The sequence below is a fragment of the Aulonocara stuartgranti genome (assembly GCF_965226115.1).
Source record: "Aulonocara stuartgranti genome assembly, chromosome: 1".
Classification (NCBI taxonomy): Eukaryota; Metazoa; Chordata; class Actinopteri; order Cichliformes; family Cichlidae; genus Aulonocara; species Aulonocara stuartgranti.
In genome coordinates this window covers 6,183,938-6,204,723 of record NC_138939.1, presented here as the reverse complement: position 1 = coordinate 6,204,723, position 20,786 = coordinate 6,183,938, and the positions used below count along the sequence as shown (strand labels likewise).

General features: G+C 39.6%; 1 protein-coding gene across 1 annotated transcript; it reads left to right on the top strand.

Annotated features, from left to right (window-relative positions):
• The first annotated feature begins 1,402 nt into the window (after positions 1–1,402).
• Positions 1,403–18,802, top strand: slc7a10a (solute carrier family 7 member 10a). Its single transcript, XM_082532943.1, has 11 exons — positions 1,403–1,606; positions 5,991–6,195; positions 7,747–7,898; positions 13,679–13,804; positions 13,991–14,144; positions 14,233–14,356; positions 15,338–15,441; positions 15,568–15,664; positions 15,762–15,911; positions 16,849–17,026; positions 17,125–18,802. The coding sequence occupies exons 1-11, from the start codon at positions 1,501–1,503 to the stop codon at positions 17,220–17,222; spliced, it is 1,494 nt and encodes a 497-aa protein (XP_082389069.1). The 5' UTR covers positions 1,403–1,500; the 3' UTR covers positions 17,223–18,802.
• Positions 18,803–20,786: the final 1,984 nt, after the last annotated feature.

The window sequence follows — 20,786 nt, the reverse complement described above, 5'->3', positions numbered from 1 at the left end:
TCTTTCTTCCTTGTTTGTTTCCCCTGCCTGCCTTCCCTCCTTTTTGATTGTCTACTCTGTCTTCATCGTTTTTCACTTGTGGTCTATTGCTCCATTGTGCCTGTGCCTTGTTTTCCATATATCCTCTTGCCTATTGTGAGCTCCTCTTGTTGCCTTCCATGTGTCCTGTCATTCTGTTTGCTCTGGATTTCTGCTTTGTGTTCCCTTTCTTAATTTTTTTTTCTGTGTTTGGACTTTTGCCAGTAAAAGTCTTTACATTTTTTAATGTTAATTGCTGATTTTAGTACACAACACGTGTGTAAGTTAGCGTTGTACCACAGGGCATGAAGAAAGCAAAATGTCAAATAATCTAATCTCAATAGCTAGTGTTTGATCAGGGATATTCTAAAGTTCAATACCTACTGACTGATGTGATATGTGGTGACCTTTCTATACACAAAGGGAATGAGCAGACGATCAAATTACAATAGTCTGTAGGGAAAGGGATTTCACCTAATTGACTCTGATGGGACTAATAAGGTTGCTTGCACTGGACTATTTTTACCAAAGTAGGACAGGCTTTCATTTAAAGTATTCACCTCATGAGTACAGTCTAGCACAAAAGTGCTAAACCATTTCTTTATATATTTCAATAAACATACTAACAATAATATAATAACAAATTTATTGGGAAAAAATAGTTTGTGGAATATTAATGAGCTTAAAGGTCCATGTTTGATATGATCGCCTTTATTTTTCAATAGAGCCTGAGCTCCCTGTGAAAGTGTTCTTGTCATTTCTTTCAATAATCTTCAGGAATAGATCTCCGGGCTTCTTGAAGGACATTCCAGAGCTCTTCCTTGGATGTTGGCTGCCTTTTGTTCAGTTCTCTGTCAAGATGATCGCATATAGGAATGTCATTAATGACAGATAGTGCTCAACTATATGCTTTTCTATCCAGGTTGATTTTTACTGCATTTACTGCATATGTTTGGGGACCATTGTTTTGATTCATGCTCAATCATCGAGGTAGGGAAATCCCAAAAAGTTGATTCTGTTCATCTGGACGTAGCGTTTTCACTCATCCAAGCGACTTCTTCAGTCTCAAGACTAGTCAAAAAATGTCCAACAAAACTTTTTGTTTTGTTTTTTTAAAGACTTCCAGAAAGCCTGGAGAACTATTGCGAAACTAAAATATTTGACCCCTTCGAAGCAAAATATATGTAAAGAAAAAAGTAAAGTATGTGCTTGTCCAGATTCACAAATCTAACCACAATATTCTACAAACACATTCATCGAACAATTTTATTTAAAGTGGACTGGTTCCCTATTGCCTACGCCAGCACTCACTTACCTGAGTCAAGGTTGGGGTTTGAGAGGTGGATCGCATTGTACGCATGCGCATTTCCTGCTTCATCTGTGGGATGTTATAAGGGCAGCCCGTAAAGCGGAGCTTGGTTCAGTCGGAAGCATCTGGACCGGACCGAGGCTACCAGGAAGCCCATTTGCAAGGCGGAGGAGATGGAGGACAAAAAGAAAAGAAAGAAGAATGAAGACTCCTCCAATAGCGACAGAGTCACCCTGAAAAAAGAAATTGGACTTCTGAGCGCTTGCGCTATTATCATCGGTGAGTGTGTGACAGCTTTTGTTATACGTGCTCAACTCACGGAGAGTGTTTCGAAGTGATGAATTCTGCGACAAGGAAAAAACTGACGAGGAAACGTGACCGAACGGAAAGCTTATAACGTGGCTGATGTACAGTTACTCTTTCTCTGTCAAGGTTAGAGTATAATTACACACAGTGTGAGTCACTCACTGTACGTATGAGCTTTTATTCTAGTCCGTTCTTTTATTCTACGTATTATATTTGCTGTACGGACACTATAAAGACTAAGATGTGACTTTTCTTTTAGACGTGGTTCGTGACTGTCTGACTCTAAGAATGAATAGCTGGAAAGTCGCCGTTACGCACGCACGCTCTGATGTATGAATGCAGGGTTCTGAGCTTTGTGTGGAAACTGTTGCATCAGTCTGAGTGGTCTGAATATGAGCGTGCATACGTGGCTGGATGATCTAAAGCTAAACTTGACAGACACGCAGAACCGGCACATCTCCCACGTGCTTCAGTGGGAGAGTTTACTGTTACCATTGTAGCATTGTCCTCGGATAGTCTACTGACTAAACCAAGGCATTAATATCGTTAATTTCAGTAACCTTATCATACCAGTTACATCATAAAATACGCTTATACTGCAGACAATGAATTTTACTTTACACGTGCATCTGCAAAAATTGGATAACTGTCAAAATACAGGAAGTTGCAGTGCTGTTTGTAGTTTCCTCCAAAATCTGATGTTGCATTTTACATATCCCTTACAGTAAGTGTACATAAGGAAATGGTCGGTAAATTTAACATATACTCTTTTTATAGACTTCTACACTATTCTAGTGTTCAATTCAATCTGCAATGAATCCTGTCACGAAAATATTTTATTGTATTTCAGAACCACATGTTGCAGGGTAGGGTTTTGGCAGTGGAAATCAGTGGCTTCAATAACAGTTCCTCATTTTTGTACATTTGTTGTGGTAAATATAAAAATTAGTCTTAATGAGTGGAAAAAAATTACTAACCAACAAATAAAAAGGGAAATGTTTATCACTGGGACAAATGGTTTTTGCAGTTCAGTGAAAGGTGGAATTCTGCGACAGTCAAGAGGCTACAAAGGAACCAGTTAATAGTTTGCCTTTTAAAAATATTTTCAGTTCAACAGTTCATCTTCATAGCCATGCTCACATCTAATGTGCTCTGATAGAAATGAGATGTAATTGCAGTTAATGTTATTTCTGCAAATTTTGCGTTTGACTCACTTTTTTTCCTTCAGTATAATGCTTTATTTAGTCCATATTTGTGAAATTATTTTGTTATCAGAGTTGAAGTAATATTAAAGTATTATAAAGATTTAATGTATTTGGTGTGAAAGACTTCCTGTATCTGGCAGTGCAGCTGAATGAGTGTGTGAGAAAAAGAGCTCCGCTGCCTGCCTAGTGAGTGGTGCATCGGGTGGGCAACAACTCAAGTGGTCATTTGGCATGAAGTAAAGTCCTTTGCCAAGTTCAAAATAAACTAGCAGGTGAGCACAGCAGATCACCACTCTTACACCCACATCACAGAGGGGTGTAAGAGTGTCCTGGGTTCAAACCTGGGTATGGAACTGACCGCTAGAGCTTCTTTCTCCCAGAGCTCTAGTTTCTCCTGGTACTGAGAAACACTTTCTGGATTCATGTTGCTCATATAAGGCAAGGACACTCACACAAATAAGAAGACATAACCAGTCATCCCTGTCATCCCATTTCAGAGAGTGTGGGATTTTTGGTCTAAGGAAATCTAGAGTCACCACTCTTCCACTTTCCACCACGATCAGTAATGAGAGAGCCTTTTGCATCTCTCTGAAATTTGATCACAGGCTCTTTACAGACTGGTGCTGATCAACAAGTGTTGTGTCATAACCTATCAAAAACACAGAAATGTGGTCCACAAAGATAATGCATTGTAAGTGGTAAGCCTGTAAGTGCTCCGGGCTGGAAAAGAGATGGAGACACAGTGCATACTCTGCAGCCCTGCTTATCCTGGATGTTTGCTGGTAAGCGTTTAAGCTGATCACATTGGGAAGGCGTTTACATACTGCACACACACAAAGATTTTCATAATTACATGTTAATGTGGCAGGTCTGTAATCATTTAAGAAACTGGTGTTGGATTTCTTCAGGTAATATGACGATTGACTGCTCATTTTTCTTCTACATTAATATTTTAAGATTAAAATAAACGCTCAGATCAGCTTAGCATAATGCTGAACTCTTGCCACAAGCACAGATGGAGGAAAGCCTGTACAGCCAGTACACACAGGCAACTTGAGTCATGCTACTACCCACCAGATACAGCCTACTCACATTGCATTTCATATGCCTTGTTCTAGTAATATAGACTGCTGAAGCTGTCAGCAGGGAAGCCTTCAGGTAGCTACTGATTACCACTGGTTACACTTACAGTTAGACAATACTCCACAACTATCAAATGTCCTGTATTATTAATCTCTAACCACACTGAATATACTTTTCTGCAATTGCTCACTTGCTATTAGTCGTGACATTAATCACTATTTTCATGCCACCAGCTTCATCATCACTCACCGCTTTATCGTAGTAGTACAAGTCCCCCTCCGTTAGGAGGTATTATACATGCAGCATTACAAAAAAAACCCACATAATATGAGACATTCTTCATTTTCCCTTTTGCACAGGAGATTTGGAGTATTTGCTTGTATAAAATGGTGAGCAATGTGAGGTCATTTTGAGAAAATTTCTCAGAGATGGTGCTGGGATATGATGCAGAGAGGGTCAGTAGGCCTGTGACTAACAGTTTCAGCTGTAGTGCCAAACTTTATGACATAACAAACACAACACTTGCATTATGTAACAGCTCTGCATCTCACAGTGGCCTCCACAATCAGATCAGACAATGAAAAATGCGTTCCTCAGATCTCATTGCTGGATCTGCATCATTAGGGAGCATTTGGGGCCATAGTGTGCCTCTGGGTTTTAATAGTTTCTAAAAGATTTACAGTTGACAGGGTCATATTTTATTGTGAGGACTCAATTCTTCTCACACTTTTCCAAAGAGGACAAAGACTTGAAGGACAGTACAAACAATGTTTTGCTGTGACAGCTGCTGTTTGGTTACTTTGTTATGTGTGCTAGCTTTTGTTTTGTCGTTTTTTTGGTAGGGGTGAGGGCATGTAAATGTCAGACTGAGTCTGAACTTGCTTATTAGTATGTGCCTGAGCCAACCAAGCTGTCAGAGAACCTTTATTTGTTCTTGTTAGGGAGTCAGCTGAGCCTGATTTTTAATGAGTCACATTTTAATGAGCCTGGACTAAATTACTTTATTATCTTATTAAATATACTAGTTATTTGTATAAATGAAATTGCAGCTTTATGGATGGTTTCACCTGTATTATCACCAGTATTAAAATATCCTACCGATATTGTGTTGGTCTCTCATGTTCTGCTGAAAGATCTGAACAATCAGGGCATAGACAGAACACCTTTTGCATGTTCAGTGATGTTTAACACTGAAATGTTAGCATCAGATCTGTTGGGTCCACTTGGTTCCATGGATCCATGAATCAGATTTTGTTCATCCTACAGATTTTCATCTGAGTGGGATCTTGAAATTAGAGGCCTGGCTGTTCCTTGGGCCATCCCTAAACAGTTTCTGCATTGTGGTGGGGTACATTGTTCTTCTGCAGGACACTACTACCTTTGAGGAGTGCTGCTTCCTCCGGGGAGTTGTGCAGGATAGGCTCCATCCTCTACACAACCCTGAACTGGATCAACAGTTAAGAAAATGGATGGCTGAAAAATAGAAGAATGCCTGTAGCCACTGTGGCAGAACACTGTACAAACAGCAGCTTTAAATCACTGAGATTAGGCTGTGCATACCATGCAGTCATATGTCAAAGCATTACTATATATAGCTACATTAATCACTAAGTGAAAGCAATAGTCACATGCCTTACTGCAGAAAGAAAATAGTTTTTTCTTTACTTCCCATCATGGCTGTGCTAGTCTTTCCTCTTCACTTTCTCCTTCTCTTTAACTACAGATGTGTGTTGTCCAACTTTAGCAAAAATAGCTTGGAGAGCTACTGTTAGAGTATTGTGACCTTCAAGCCAAAGTTTTAATAAGACTTTTGGAATCGCTTTGATTCTACTTTGTGTTCTTTATTCTGTTACTTTTCTTTTTACCTGAATGTATAAACATCTGACCAAATCATCACCAAACTACAGATAAATGGTAAATGCCATTTGTTCTAAATGTCTGGAGTTTTAAATTGAAGTGTGACAGCTTTGGGAGCACAAACCAATAAAAGCAAATCTTGTGTTACACACAAAAAGAAGTCTTTGATGAATATTTATGTATAAATAATCACTGTAATATTTTCTCCTAAGGGAACATCATTGGCTCTGGGATTTTCATCTCACCTAAAGGAGTGTTGGAGCATGCAGGTTCAGTGGGACTGTCACTCATCGTGTGGGTTTGTGGAGGGGGCATCTGCACCCTTGGGTCCATGTGCTACGCTGAATTGGGTGTCACCATCCCAAAGTCTGGAGGTGACTATTCATATGTGACAGAAATCTTTGGGGGCCTAGTAGGGTAAGTACTGTCGTTGTCATTTTTCTAGATGCATTTTTTAAAATACAGATGTTCCTAAACTGCAGTAGCAGCTTGTTGCGTCTTTCCCCCTGAATTATTTTTCCTCATATGAATTATATTGCAACAGTCCAATGGGCGTGTTGGCTTTGAACCAATCATCTGTGAGCGTCTTATGACTTTCAGAGGTCATGTGGTGTGTCAGCTGATCATAGAGCGGCATTCTAAGTCTGAGAAGGTCAAACTTGTTATATACTGTGCCAGCCTTCAGAAGCATTTCTGTGAAAGTAGTTCAGTCTGACTTTCTCTGTTCGGTTATTTTGCAACTATGAATGAAGCAAGTACCACAAAGGATTAAACACAGGAGCAGCAGCAAACGACTCAAAAATGTTAAAAACAGCAGAAAGTAAGAACTAGTGTAGGAGTTTTTGAATTACAGTTGAATACCAACACAGAAAGAATAAGAAGGGAACAAGCAACAAAAAGCACTCACTCTGGAGGTGGAATTAAAGTTTTCATTATGTTTTCAACTTCCAACGCACCAATAGTAAAATTCTGGAGTTACTTGAGTTTGAAAAAAACTCCCCCAAAGCCTTACATGTCCAAAGTATGTGCTTAATGGCTTTGGTCCTCTGACGTTTTTAATTTAATAAAATCATCAGGTCAATGCTTCCTTGATGATAACCAAGTATGGCTTGCATTTAGTAAGTGCTTTATGCATGCAAGTACATCCTTTTTTTTCTAAGTTACAACAGTGGTTGTAAAATCTGCTTTAAATGCTGTCAAAAAACGAGTGTCAAACACTGAGTGTTCGCCTGAGCACATCCTCTGCAGCTACAGATGGAACGCTGAAGCTCCTGCTAATGTGCTAGAGCAAAATTTAGTGTTGTGGTCTAGACAACCCAAAATGTGATGTCCACATATGTGGGCGCCAGGTCGTAGGAGGTTAAGTAAAGACCCAACTTCTACAGTGATGTTGTTTTGCTGACAGGTTTAAGTATAGGTGTGACTGTAAAGCTGGGATGGAATCAAAGACAGTATAAAAGACTGACCTAACATCCAGGTCTGAAAAGTGAAACCACCAACCTTTTTGCAACCTCTGTGGTTGCAGAAAGACTTAATGGTCTTCAACTGTCTTGTTCTGTGCCAGAGTAAACCGTTTCCTGATCACTTTCTGGGTCTAGTTTCTGGTTTCAGGTCATAATTAAACAATAAGTTATTTTTTTAATGTTTTTTTTTACAGTCAGCAAGGAGGATTATCCAGGGTACCATCACTGGGTAACAAATCAATCACCAGCTGTTCACCAGTGAGTTGGGTGCAAATGCTCAGCTCAAGTTGTTTAAAAAGCATCACCAATATGACATCATGGCAGCTATGTCTATTTTTTATACAGTTTATTGAATATGGAATAATGTTATAAGAGCAGTGAAAGTCCCTTCCTTGTCAAAATAACTGCCCACAAGTGACAGCCCCCCCCCTCTCCACTTAGTCTCAAGTTATTACACTGAACTTTATTCTAAATTGAAATCCCGTTCTGTCTCTTCATCCTTTAGATTCCTGTTGTTATGGAGCGCTGTCCTCATCATGTACCCAACCACGTTGGCCGTCATTGCGCTCACCTTCTCCAATTACGTCTTGCAGCCGGCCTTTCAGCACTGTTTTCCTCCGTTCATCGCCACCAAACTTCTCGCAACAATTTGTGTCTGTGAGTCACCAGCAGCCTTAGAAACTCTATTTATCTATTCCATGATAGTTTAAGTAAATGTTTATTCTAGTTTAGTGTTGTCCTTTACGTCTTATCTCTCTTTGATTTTCCACTGAACAGTTTTTAGAACTGTCCTGCCAGGGTAAACATTGTTGCTAATGCTAAGCACATGGTTCTTGATTCCAAACAAACTGAAGCATCCAGTGCAGTAAAAGATCTTTTTTTTTTTCAAGAACAAGATAAGGAGACATTCTTTGCTTTTTATTAAATATAAAGTCACACACTCTGCCACAGAGGAATTCTTCAGGTCAGCATTTCAAATGCAAGACCTTGGCAGTATTTCTTTCCTGTTTTGCTTCTGAAATACAGTCAGTCATCTTGTTCTACAGCAGCAGGCCACAACTTGCTGTAAAATTGCTAATTACGTATTTAAGAATACAGTTGTTGCCCTCAGGTTTTTGAGAGCAAGATAGCTTTGACATTCATACAGCTTGCAATACACCATGGGAACTGGGAGTGCTTAACATTCCACCTCAGGAACGCAACACAACAGTTTACTTCAACTCTGATAAGCCTGAATTTTGACTGTCCATTTATGATTAATGATTAATAATGGATAAATGCTTTCCTTAGCATTTCCATAGTGGCAAGCTGATTGGTTGCTGGCCAGATTTTTCAGGTGGCATGGAATAAACAGATGAGTGGTTGACAGATTTGTTGCTCTTCTGCGTGACTGCATGTGTGTGGCCTATGCCTGTGTCATCATGACAAACTAGTTCACAGTATCACACTTCAGACCTGCTGTTGTCTTCAACATGCAAGTCATCTGACTGAATGAGCCAGAGTGACTCCCAGTGAGGTAAACATCAGACCAAGCATCTGCTTCCAAAGCAACATAAAAAGCAACTGATCTTAAAGAAAAATATCTATTTTAACTTGCACTTGTACATATATTTCCAAAATACTGTTGCTCCTATATACGATGTTCCTATAAATGACTGTTTGGAAGACAAATAATAACAAGGAAAAAGGTACTTCCATCTTAGGCAAGTTTGTGCATTTACCAAAGTAAACCAGACTAATCAAACCAAATCAAATCCATTTCCTGCGGTGGCTTAAAGAAATGTGATTCTGTGACATTTCAGTGTGCTCAGGGCTGTCATTGTCATTTGATAATTCCACAAGAAATGTTATGCTCTATCTCCAGCCTCTAATCTGATCAGTTGGGGTATCTGTATTTAAATAGCCAGTGGCCCAAGCAGACCTTGCATGTATCCGATCCACAAACCAGCCAGTCTGGTCCTGTCAGAACCGGATGGAGAAGGGGAAACGGGATAGACGGGGAGTGGGATGGTTGGCTTCGTATGTGGGTGTGTGCGCACGTCAGGCTTAGCATTTGCTGAGTACCCTCTACTATTTATGGCAACAGAATCCTACAACTGCTGCCTACTTTGGGCAAGGGACACTGTGCGAGTGGGTTTTTGTGTTGTATTCTAGAGTGTGGTATGAGTTTGTGTGTGTGTGTGTGTGTGTGTGTGTGTGTGTGTGTGTGTGTGTGTGTGTGTGTGTGTGTGTGTGCGTGTGTCTCAGTATCAGTGTCAGAATACATAATGGTGCCAGTCTTTGTGGACGCTGCTAATGAGAGGGTGTGTCTACACTATTGTGCATTGTTACTGTCACAGGGCACCATGGAAATAGGAAAAGCGCAGAATACCTTTCACATCAATAATGATGGAAGTCCCCATTGGCCAGCCAGACATTCGAGTCAGATGTTTGATGTTTCTATTGGCTAGCTGGTTCGACCCCTGTCCTCCAATCTGGTCTATGGCATCACACTTGAGACTTAAAGTCACAGAAAGATTGTAGTCACCCGTCTGTGATCAGCAGTTATGCAAGCTTCATATCTTATGAAACTCAATCAGTCTGTGAGGAGAGAAAGTGTCAGACGTCTGATGACAGATGGAAAACATATTATTCTGAACCCTAAAAGAATCATCTATGTACAGTTGAAGCCCTTTCATTGTAGTTCCATCCACCTTAAAAACCAAAGACAGGTGCATGTAAATGAGCAGCATCATATCAGGCAATTGGCAACACAGGTAGTCGATAGGAAGGGATAAGAAAAGAAAAAGTTCAAGTTACCTGTGAAGGATAAAGTAAATATTTCATCACTTTCCAGCACCAGAATTAATGTGTTATATTTTCTTGCTGTGCTGAGTCTTCGTGAGGGTGCTCTTAAGTTCACTGAACTTTTCTTAGTTGAGGGTTTATGAATGCGAGTCAGCCTAGTTATGTTTCCCCCCTCCTTCCTCTCCTGCTGAGCATACTGCTCTAGAGTCACAGGGTGACCCAGGCGTGTGTGTGTTGGTGAAAACCAGACAGGTCCAGTTGTAAGCTGGCTGTGTTCTTCTAAGAATAGGCACACTCGACAGCCCACAGCAGCACAGCCATGCACGCTCATTTATCCTGCAGTTTAGTTTGTCATCTGCTGATCAGTTTCACTAAAAAGAAAGAAAAATTCATTTTCCAGCAGTCAACACTGTTTTATATTCTTTATGGTCAGTATTTGCATAGCGCTTTACTTGATCCTAAGGACCCCAAAGCGCTTTACACTATACACAATCATCCACCCATTCGCACACTGGTAATGGCAAGCTACAGTGTAGCCACAGCCGCCCTGGGGCGCACTGACAGAGGGGAGGCTGCCGGACACTGGCGCCACCGGACCCTCTGACCATCACCAGTAGGCAACGGGTGAAGTGTCTTGCCCAAGGACACAACGACCGAGACTGTCAGAGCCGGGGCTCGAACCGGCAACCTTCCGATTACAAGACGAACGCCCAACTCTTGAGCCACGATCGCCCCGTATTCTTTAAATATTTCTTTAAATTGTAAAACACTGTAACTTGTCTTATGGAGCCATCATCATTAATTTTATACTCAATCCCACAAAACAGTCACTATAAATGTGATGTTTTTATTTCAAAGGCCAAGAGAATATTCCAGCAAGAAGTCTGTGTTAGTCCATTATTGTGTTGGTACAGTAGGGAGAAGTTTCACGTTATGTCTCCATCACTGGTTCAGATCATTGACTTCAATTTATTTCAAAAAAGAAGACTGTAAAATTGTTTTCAGTAAAAGTGGAAATACCATTTCTATTTATTTTACTATGTGTACTACAATCTGAACTACTGCTCTAAACGTTCGTGTATCAACTGTGTATTAATTCTTTCTCATTATTTGGAAAATGGAGCCCCCCATAGAGTCAGAACAACTATGAGCATAACGTAGACACAAATTAAGAAAGCACACAAGTATGTTAGCTCAGAATAAAAACGTCATGCACAAATTCTATTTTAGTGTAGCTGAGCGAGTTTAGTTCAGGCTTCCTCTGAACCCTTGAACACACTGGATGTTTTATTGAATGCTGCACAAAACTCATTTAAAATTCGATTGAGGGCTCATGGTGAATCATCAGACTAGCGGCTGCCCTAAAGACAGAACAAACCAGAGTGGCTCAGAAGAACAAAATGTCACTATCGTTGTAGGGGATGGAAAAACTGTCACACGTTGGACAAATGACATGATTCTTCCAGTGTATGGTAGGCATCAAACACCAAGAAGAATGTCATGTTTACACAGAGCTCTGTAATGGCCTTAGAGGAATTTTGGATTTAATTTTATTATGTTGCTAATTCTCCAGCTGAAAACAAAATCACAAATGTTTTATAGCTAGAAAAACTATTAAGCCAACAGTTCCACAAGTGTACCATGGCACAAGAATTGGGGTACGGTATTGTGGATGCTTGCATAGTCATTTTGTTCTTGGTTTCAGAATTGTTTTACCCCTATTCATTATTCATTTAGAATTTTTCCTCAAAGCCCATTTAATCTCCTCCATATAACATATGTAATTACATTCTTTCCTCTCTATCTGTAACTTTCAGCATCCTTTTTTAGATCTCATAGGTCTCCTCGTTGAAGATTTTGTTATCAGATATTTTGTGATGTATAGACAGGACTGGGGAGTTTTTGCCAGTGTGGTGACTCCTGAGTCCAGATCCTGGACCAGGAGGAGGCGTTCCTGAGGTTAAAGCCTGCTGATAAATCTGCAGTGAGTTGGGGTCAGAATCCATTAAGACTTAAAGTGGTAATTAGTTAGTATTCTAGAGCTGAGGCAGCCTTCAATAGAAGCAGTGACAGCAGGACACAGATTTACCTGCACTGTCACATTCAAAGCCACTGGCACCTCCTTCCTGTCAGGGTTAGAATAGAGGAAAGTTGGGGGAGGTCGTAGTGGGGGTTCATGCAGGAACACAGAAACGGAAATTCATGTAACACTCCAAGGGTAATTGACTATAAAACACAGCAGTGTTGTAGGGGAGAGAAAGCTCTGCCCGGTGCCTCCAAAACCTCTTGCCAAAAATTCACACGTGTGTGTATATACGTCTGTGCCTCTGCCAGCGGAAGCAGCTTGTTCAGATTTCTGTGGTGGGAGGAAAACTCTAGCCCTAGTGATGGATGACATGGTCACTGCTAGGTCACTAGAGTGGGTGTTAGTGGGTAAAAGAGAGAAGGAAAGAAGTGTCAGAAGAGAGAAGGTGAAATATGAGCCAAAAAAAGAATAGGTCCCAAAAAAAAAAAAGAATGAAATGAATGAATAACTAGATTATCTTCCTTTAATACACCCCGAGGGCTCAACTGTTTCCTAATCTCCATGTTCTCATTTTAAGACACCTGCAATTCTGAGGGCATGTGAAACACAAGCAACAGATAAGTGGACTATAGAGACGCTGTGAAGATAACTGGAGTTGACAAAAAAGTGGACATACCCTGGCTGGGAAGCTTTTCCTGCCTGACAACTCTCATCCTGCTTGTAAAGTTATCACTGATTTCCACCCAATAAACCCATCACTAATATTTTTATGTGATTTATTTGGGTGTCACTATTATTTATGTTGTGCATAGCTCTAGGCAAATGACTTTAAAGTATCAGAAATGTTTGGAAGTCATAAGCATGTTATAGCCTGGCTCAAAGAGTGTGACATGAAATTAGAGACAACACAAGAAGTAACTAAGAAAATGGGGATTTAATCAAACAAGGATCTTTGTCATTTGGAAGATAATGAATTTGTTGAGCCAGTAGTGTTAAGTATGTAAGGAGAGGTGGGATTGAATTCGGAGAGCAAAACAAATCTAAAGAGTATTTGGAAGAATGAAGGAAAGAGCCTGGAAGACGAGGATGCCAGAGTAAAAGAATGAGCACACTGTGCAGGTGTAGCTCGTGCATCTGATCTGCACCCGCAGTAGAGCACTTGAAGTGCTTTCAGAACAGCACAAAAAAGAAGACAGAAAATACCTAGTCCCTGAGTAGCCTAGGAGTTTAGAGGAACAATAACAGTATTGTTTGACGTATTTGTAGGTCTCCGTTTTCTTTCTTTTGCTTGTAAGCGCAACTGAGAGACATTTGTGCTTGGCTGATTTGGCTCTCTTGGAATTGGGCCATTCGATACTATGTTGGCTTTCACAAAAATACCCTCAAAACTTAGTGATAATGTCAAGGTCAGCAGCCTAGAGGAGAGCAGGGCCACACATGTGCAGTTTACACAAGCAGGAAATAGAAAGTAGGGATTGAGAGAGAGTAATTTGCAAATTTAAATGTGTTGTTGACGTGATGCTTTGCATGAAATACACAAATACCTGTGAATAAACCTTTAACTTTTTTTTACGTAAAACTTTAATGATTTTTCTGCTGTGTGTGTTTGTGTGTATATGTGCAGTATTCCTGACCTGGGTGAACTGCTCCAGTGTGCGTTGGGCGACAAGGATCCAGGACATTTTCACTATAGGAAAACTTCTCGCGCTAGTTCTCATTATAATAGTAGGACTTGTCCAAATTTGTAGAGGTAAACACACAGACATGTGCACACATGCATAAAAAATGTTTTTCAGTAATTGGTAACAGTAATTTCTGTGCTTTGGACATGTTTCATCTGCTCTCTGGTTTTATTGCATTAAAATGATTAGTGATGAACCAACAATTATTTTACGGTTTTTATTTGCTCGTTCTATATTTCTCATCTTTCATCCAGGTCATTACGATGCCCTGCAGCCCAATGCGGCCTTTGAATTCAGTCAGGACCCCTCAGTGGGACAGATAGCGCTGGCCTTCCTCCAGGCCTCCTTTGCCTACAGCGGCTGGAATTTCCTCAACTACGTCACAGAGGAGGTCGTAGAGCCGCGCAAGTACGATATGCATAAGCAAAGCTAGCAGACACACCACAAGTTTTTCTTAAGTTCTGCCCCATATCATTAATATTTTTCCTGTCATCAGGAACCTGCCCCGTGCCATCTACATTTCCATCCCACTGGTGACCCTTGTCTACACTATGACCAACATTGCCTACTTCTCCTCCATGACCCCAGAGGAGCTCCTCAGCTCTAATGCTGTGGCAGTGGTGAGCAGCTCTCCGGCGCCATGACTGGATATTTTACAAACCCAGTTCTGAAAAAGCTGAGACACTGTGGAAAATGTAAAACAGAATGCAATAACTGAACCCATGAATCCATATTTTATTCAAAGCAGCACATAGAAAACATAGCAACGGGTTTTAGGACGGGTGGCTCCCAACAAACTAAAAATGAGCCAGTATTTTTCTTAAAATGGGACATTTTCTCAGTTTGAACATTTGAGTCGTTTTCTATGTTCTACTGTGAAAATGTTGTTTTATTAGATTTGCAAATCATAAAACTACTTTTGTTTACAGTGCACACAGTGGCCTCATTTTTGGAATTCAGGCTGTATATTCAAACCTGTTTCAGCTCATATACTGCTAAAGTCAACAGACATTCCAGGCTCCAGTTGTGTATTTGCAATCCTGTCACATGTCGAGCAGCGGTCACTTCAGTCACTGCTTACGCACGCAGTTTTATTTTGCATCATTAATGGTTATTTTAGTTTGGCAAGTAGCAGGTTGCTGGTTTGATTCCAGCCTGAGACATTAACCCCTTTGGGATTGCATCAGGAATTGCATCCAGCATAAACGTCTGCCAAATCAAACATGTGGAGCCACCTGTTGTGGAGCCCCTTGTAGAGAGGGAGCAACTGAAAGTTGTTGTTTTTTCATCGGTTGTTATTACAAGTCATTGGATTTCAATGACATACCAAGGATCGAGACTGTTATTTCTCGATCTTGAGTTCACGTCTGAAAAACATTGAAAATATACTGTAAAAAATTATATCTCGTACCTACATCGTACCTACATGCATATATAACCATAGTCTTATAGTGGTATGCAGGCAGGCTGTTAAAAAGGCTATTTAATCTTTCAGTGAATCAATCAATTAGTGCAGTAATCGAGGGGACTGATGAATTAATAAATAATTAATTTAGTCAACATGTCGGTCATCTGGACAATCACGTTTTGTGTTTTTTCAGACATTTGGGGAGAAACTGCTGGGAATGTTTTCCTGGGTGATGCCAATCTCTGTAGCTTTGTCCACCTTTGGAGGAATTAATGGATATTTGTTTACCTCCTCCAGGTACAGCACAAACGCTTTGTCTTGCATTGTACAACACACCAAACCCTAATTTTTACTTATTTTTACTGATGCCCGCTGTTTCCACAAAATAACGTGTATAACATGTGTAAATATGTCTCTCGGTAGATTGTGTTTCTCTGGCGCCAGAGAGGGTCACCTTCCTTATCTGCTGGCAATGATCCACCTAAAAAACTGCACACCAATTCCTGCCCTGCTGCTCTGTGTACGTTTCACACTAACAGGTTTATCCAGCTGTGTAGCTTCAAAACAGAGATTCAGTGCTTTAATTTTCTCTTGTTTGAACCTGTTCTGTCCTACAGTGCTTTGCCACAGTTGTCATCCTGTGTATTGGGGAGACACACAACCTGATCAACTATGTGTCCTTTATCAACTATTTGTCCTATGGGGTAACCATTGCCGGCCTTCTCTACCTCCGCAAGAAAAGGCCCAACCTGGCTAGACCTATAAAGGTATGGCACTTGTTTTATCTGGAGGTATAACTTAACCACAATAAAAGCAGATTATAGTGAGGAATTTAAAAAATGAAAATATTAAAATTATGTAAGGCAGAAAGAAAAAAATAGAAATTTGAAATAAGCTTAAAAAGCTGACAGATTCAAATAAAAGTATTTAATTTTGAATTAAATTATAATAATTAGATTTTTTTTAAACAAAGGCAAATCAATTATAAAATTAAGCTTCCCATTACATCAAATCAATAATTTTTAAAAACTTTTATTCAAAGGCTCTGAACAGTGTGTCAATTTTAATGCATTTAAAACAAAGAAGACAGTGTAATGTATAGACTGGTGATGTAGACATACACGCTAATTTTCATATAGTAGTATATAAAGTAGTCTGCAATGAATGTGTCACAGTAATCTGTGCATTTAGCATAGGAAACTGAGAGCTCCCAGCAGTCTGATTTGTGTACCACTAGATTTTGCCATTTAACAATGAGTTAGCATGCATATTGTTTTGGCGCCCCCTGGTGTCACAAATGGCAGTTACATGACATTAGTTAGTGCACAAATAACATCCACTATTTCCTGTTTTCTGTTTACGTTCATTCTCCTGTATGCCATTCCCTCCAATCGCTCTCTGTTTTTACTTTTATTGTCAAATAAAAGCTGAAAATTAAAATAAAAAGTAAAAACAAACAAATAAGTATTACATTGCAATACATTAAAGCATTAAATTAAATGTCAAAAATTAGTTTTTGATAATATCCCAGACAAATATATGTACATGTTTATATATTTGGATGCTACATGTAGAGACAGTATGGGTTTACAAATGTAAAAAGAAAAAAAAGGTAAGGAAAAAGATAATTATGTTCATTGCAGATAAATCAACATATTTACAGTGGCAAGGGTTTTTGTACAAATGTGTTTTTGTTCTGTGTAGGTGAACCTGTTGATCCCGATCAGCTACCTGATCTTCTGGGCTGTGCTGCTGGGCTTCAGCCTGTACTCTGAACCAGTGGTTTGTGGCCTGGGTATGGTTATCATGTTGACTGGAGTCCCTGTATACTTTGTGGGTGTGCAGTGGAAGGAGAAACCCAAATGGCTCTATAGATTAGTTGGTGAGTTGGTTTTTTCCAGCGTACAGAACATATTAACTATTTATGTCAGCAGTAATTCCATCTGAGTCTGACTGTTCATGATGTCTTTTCTATTGCAGAAAAACTCACGTACAAGGGCCAGAAGGTGTGTTATGTGGTGTTTCCTCAGGATGACCCCTCAGAAACTGAGCCCCTCACTGCCAAAGCTACTGACTGAGGAGTGAAGTCAAACCAGGACTTCCCCTTTTGCATCAACGTCAATACTTCCCGTTTTCGTCTTAAACGTGTTCTTGTTTGGTCAGTGAAGCACGAAGAGAAAGTGTCATATATTTTTGCACAGGTGTGGACTGGATTGGGCTGGCATGGAGCCCATTTTACCCAGTGCATGTGTTTTTAACTTTTTGGTTTTGCTGTCCATCCATTGTCATCACCAGCATGCAAAGTTTTATTTTTCATACAGATCCTTATCCTTTCCCTTCTTACTCAAAGAATCTCCATTCTGTTCCAAGTCTTTTTCTGCTTCACTTCCAGGATGCTTCCAGCATGCTAATGTGCCTTATGAAATATAGACGTGTGTATAGTGTGTTGGTTGTGCGGGTATTTGGAGTGTGTAATGTCTTATATGGAATAAGATAAATATGCAAGCAGTTTCTGCACTTAGCAATACTTCTCTATAACTGCTGCTACTTTGCACTTTGCTTTACTAATTACTCACATGATGCTCACTGTTGATCTGTTGTGGATGAGTAATTTGTTCTGTCTATATCTCTGCCTGGCTACAGAATCTGGCTGTTCTATTTTCTTTCCACCGACTTTTTAAAAAGAATTATGATTATATCACTTTTCCCTCATGAGAGATGCTGTTGCTGCCTTAATGTTTTTATTAGAGACACTCATCTCTTCCAGTTATTTTTAAAAGACGGGCAAGACCATGACTGGTTCTTGCAGGATTTTGTTGCTTCAGCAGTGATTTCATCTCTGGGTTCCCACTGTGAAACCTCTCAAGGTGCTCGACCAGCCAAAACAGTTATTACACTCTTGACCTGTTGTGATACAGTATTTGAGCACTAATGTGTTGTTGCATAACTCTAACAGAATCTGTAATGATTGACAGACGGCTGGCAGTGGATGTTTACTTGAGCTCTCACTTCCCCAAAAGCCACTACAATGACCGTAACTCAATATCGCTTATCCACTGATCAGCTGACTTAACATGACACTGCTGACATCACAGAGTTGGATTAACATCCTTTTTGTATCCCATGACCTCTTGGACTTCCTGTATTAGTCAACATTGTTGATGTATTATGGCCCAGACCTGGTCAAACTTGCAACCTCAGTAATTTTGCATTTACTGTGGTCCAGGAGATATTGTTGTTGTTGTTGCTACCTTATCGTATTTGAGTATTCTCTTAATATCTCTTTTATGTTGTACATATAACAAACAAATGAAGGTTGGGGCCTTTGGCCTTTTAAAATGAAAAGTAAACCAGCAGCTTTGAACTTTATTGAACGTGCAGTCCCTTTCTCAGCCCGTAGCTGCTGGGAACTCCATGAAAAGAGACTCGTGTCTGTCCTGCCATGTCCCGGTGCTTTTAGCTCTGAGAGCTGTAAATACTGTGTGACAAAAATAAACTTTTAAAAACACACCAGGGGCTTCTACAAAGATGACATTCCTCAAACATGTTGTGGTACATTTGTATACTGTATAATGGGTGTACCTTTGTTTTGTAAAAGACAGAAGTTGTAAATTAATAACAATGTAATTGATCATTAAATATAGCGACTTCGAAGAAACTCGGTGTGTCGTCTCCTCTGTGGGATCCTTTTTAGCACCATCAGGTCAAAAATGGGGATTTCTGTGCTAATTAAGTAAGTCGTTGGTTTTCAAGCTTTTTCTGGCATGACCCACTTCGGAAGCTTGGCAGCTGCTATAATAGGTTTTAGCAAGTTTTCAGCAATTTTTTTTTTCTTAACATATTTTAATGGTTTTGTTTTTCCTCTGGTTGTTCATGGCCCACCTGCAGTGGCTCTGCACCTCACAGTTTGAAGTAAGATCAGTCAAAGGTAACTACTGTGCAAAATAAACTATGTACCAGTAGTACGTTGGTGGTTGCACTTTGAGTAGTTTGATGCCAACAACAGTTTACTATAGTACATTTTACTATGAAAAACCAGAATGCGAGTGACGTAGTAGCTCATCCAGGTACAATCCACCACAGTTTACAGGTTATTGTATCATTTAAAGCACAGAAAAGCAAATTATATGTTTTGTTTTCATTGCACAATCTAATGAGGATAGTTTGTGTGCACATTACGCTCACACATCACATTAACTCACTGGTCTTTTGGCGACGAGTTAAAAAAAAAAATTTTTAAAAAAGAAGAGAAAAAAAAAACCCCAGAAAATAAATTTTGAAGTTTATTTATTGCAGGCACAGGAAAATTATGATAAGCAGAAGATTAAACAGAATTTTGGATCTGCAAACCCAACAATGCCATGGCAGCATTTCTCTTGCAGCACAAAATATACAAACATAATTCTCAAAACGTGAGAAACAAACATCATCTTCAGCCTGTGAAGGGAACAAAGCTTCAAACTCAAGTCTCTAATGATGATATTATCAGACAGAAGCTTTCAGCAGAACTTTACTTTCCAGTGGCCACAATCCAGTGTGCTTACCTGTGCACAAAACTATACAAACGTACAGCTATTACTAAAGCATACTGAAGACATTTTGCTAAAGCATAAACGCTGAAATTCAGGGAACAGAAAAGACACACTTATCTAAACTGGCAGGTCATAATCATCAACCTAACCACATTAGCAGTCAGTGTAACACAATTTCACTAAAGATTGTACCAAATTACCATGACTCTCCTTAAGCTGATGACTACATCCTGAATAAATCACTACTTAAATACAATGGAAGAAGACCTGAAAGGTTCCCTTTCTCTTACTCTTCGCTGTAATAATCCCAGAGCTGAGATTTCTGACATATTAGTGCACTGTACCTCCAGATCAGTCATATTTAACAATCACATGACATGTATAAAAGAGTGTTGTCTAGACAAAGACAAATCTAATCTCTTCAAACAGGTAAACCACAGAGTTGATTCATAAACCCTCCTTGACCATTGCAACAACAGGGAAAACCCCATTAAGGCGTTTTTAATGCATGTCTCTAAATCACAAAGCAAGATACGCATTTTTTTTCCAGACAGCAGCTAAACGATTTCACTTTAAGCTAAATGAGGACGGATGTTTTTTAAATAGACGTACAAGAGAACACAAGTAAAACATCTGTAAAACTATAAATAAATATAATTAGCTTATTTTTTGATATTTCAAAGAAAGAACTGGAGATGAGAACAGATTATGAGGCAGAAATTAGTTGGAAGGACTATGGAGATATCTCTAATGGCACATAACATATAGCAGCTGTTCTTGGCAAAACTTGTAGGGTAGCATGGCACATTCAGCTCATTTTAAAGAAAAAAAAACAGTAGGAACGATCTAGTTTTTCCACACGAAATGGCATTCTGGTCAATTCTCTTTTGCTCCAAACCCACACTACTTATTGGCTTCTTATTCTTCTAGTATAAATATCCTGCAGCACAAGTGGGAGGGGGGAATCACTGATATTTATAACAAAAGAAGACTGGTACATTCTTTAAAGGTCCAACAGTGATTAGCAAAATGTTACCAGTGTCAAAAAGCAGCCCAGAAACAGGCAATAACTTCAAGGCAGAAAGAGAAACGTAAAGCAAAACTTTGTAC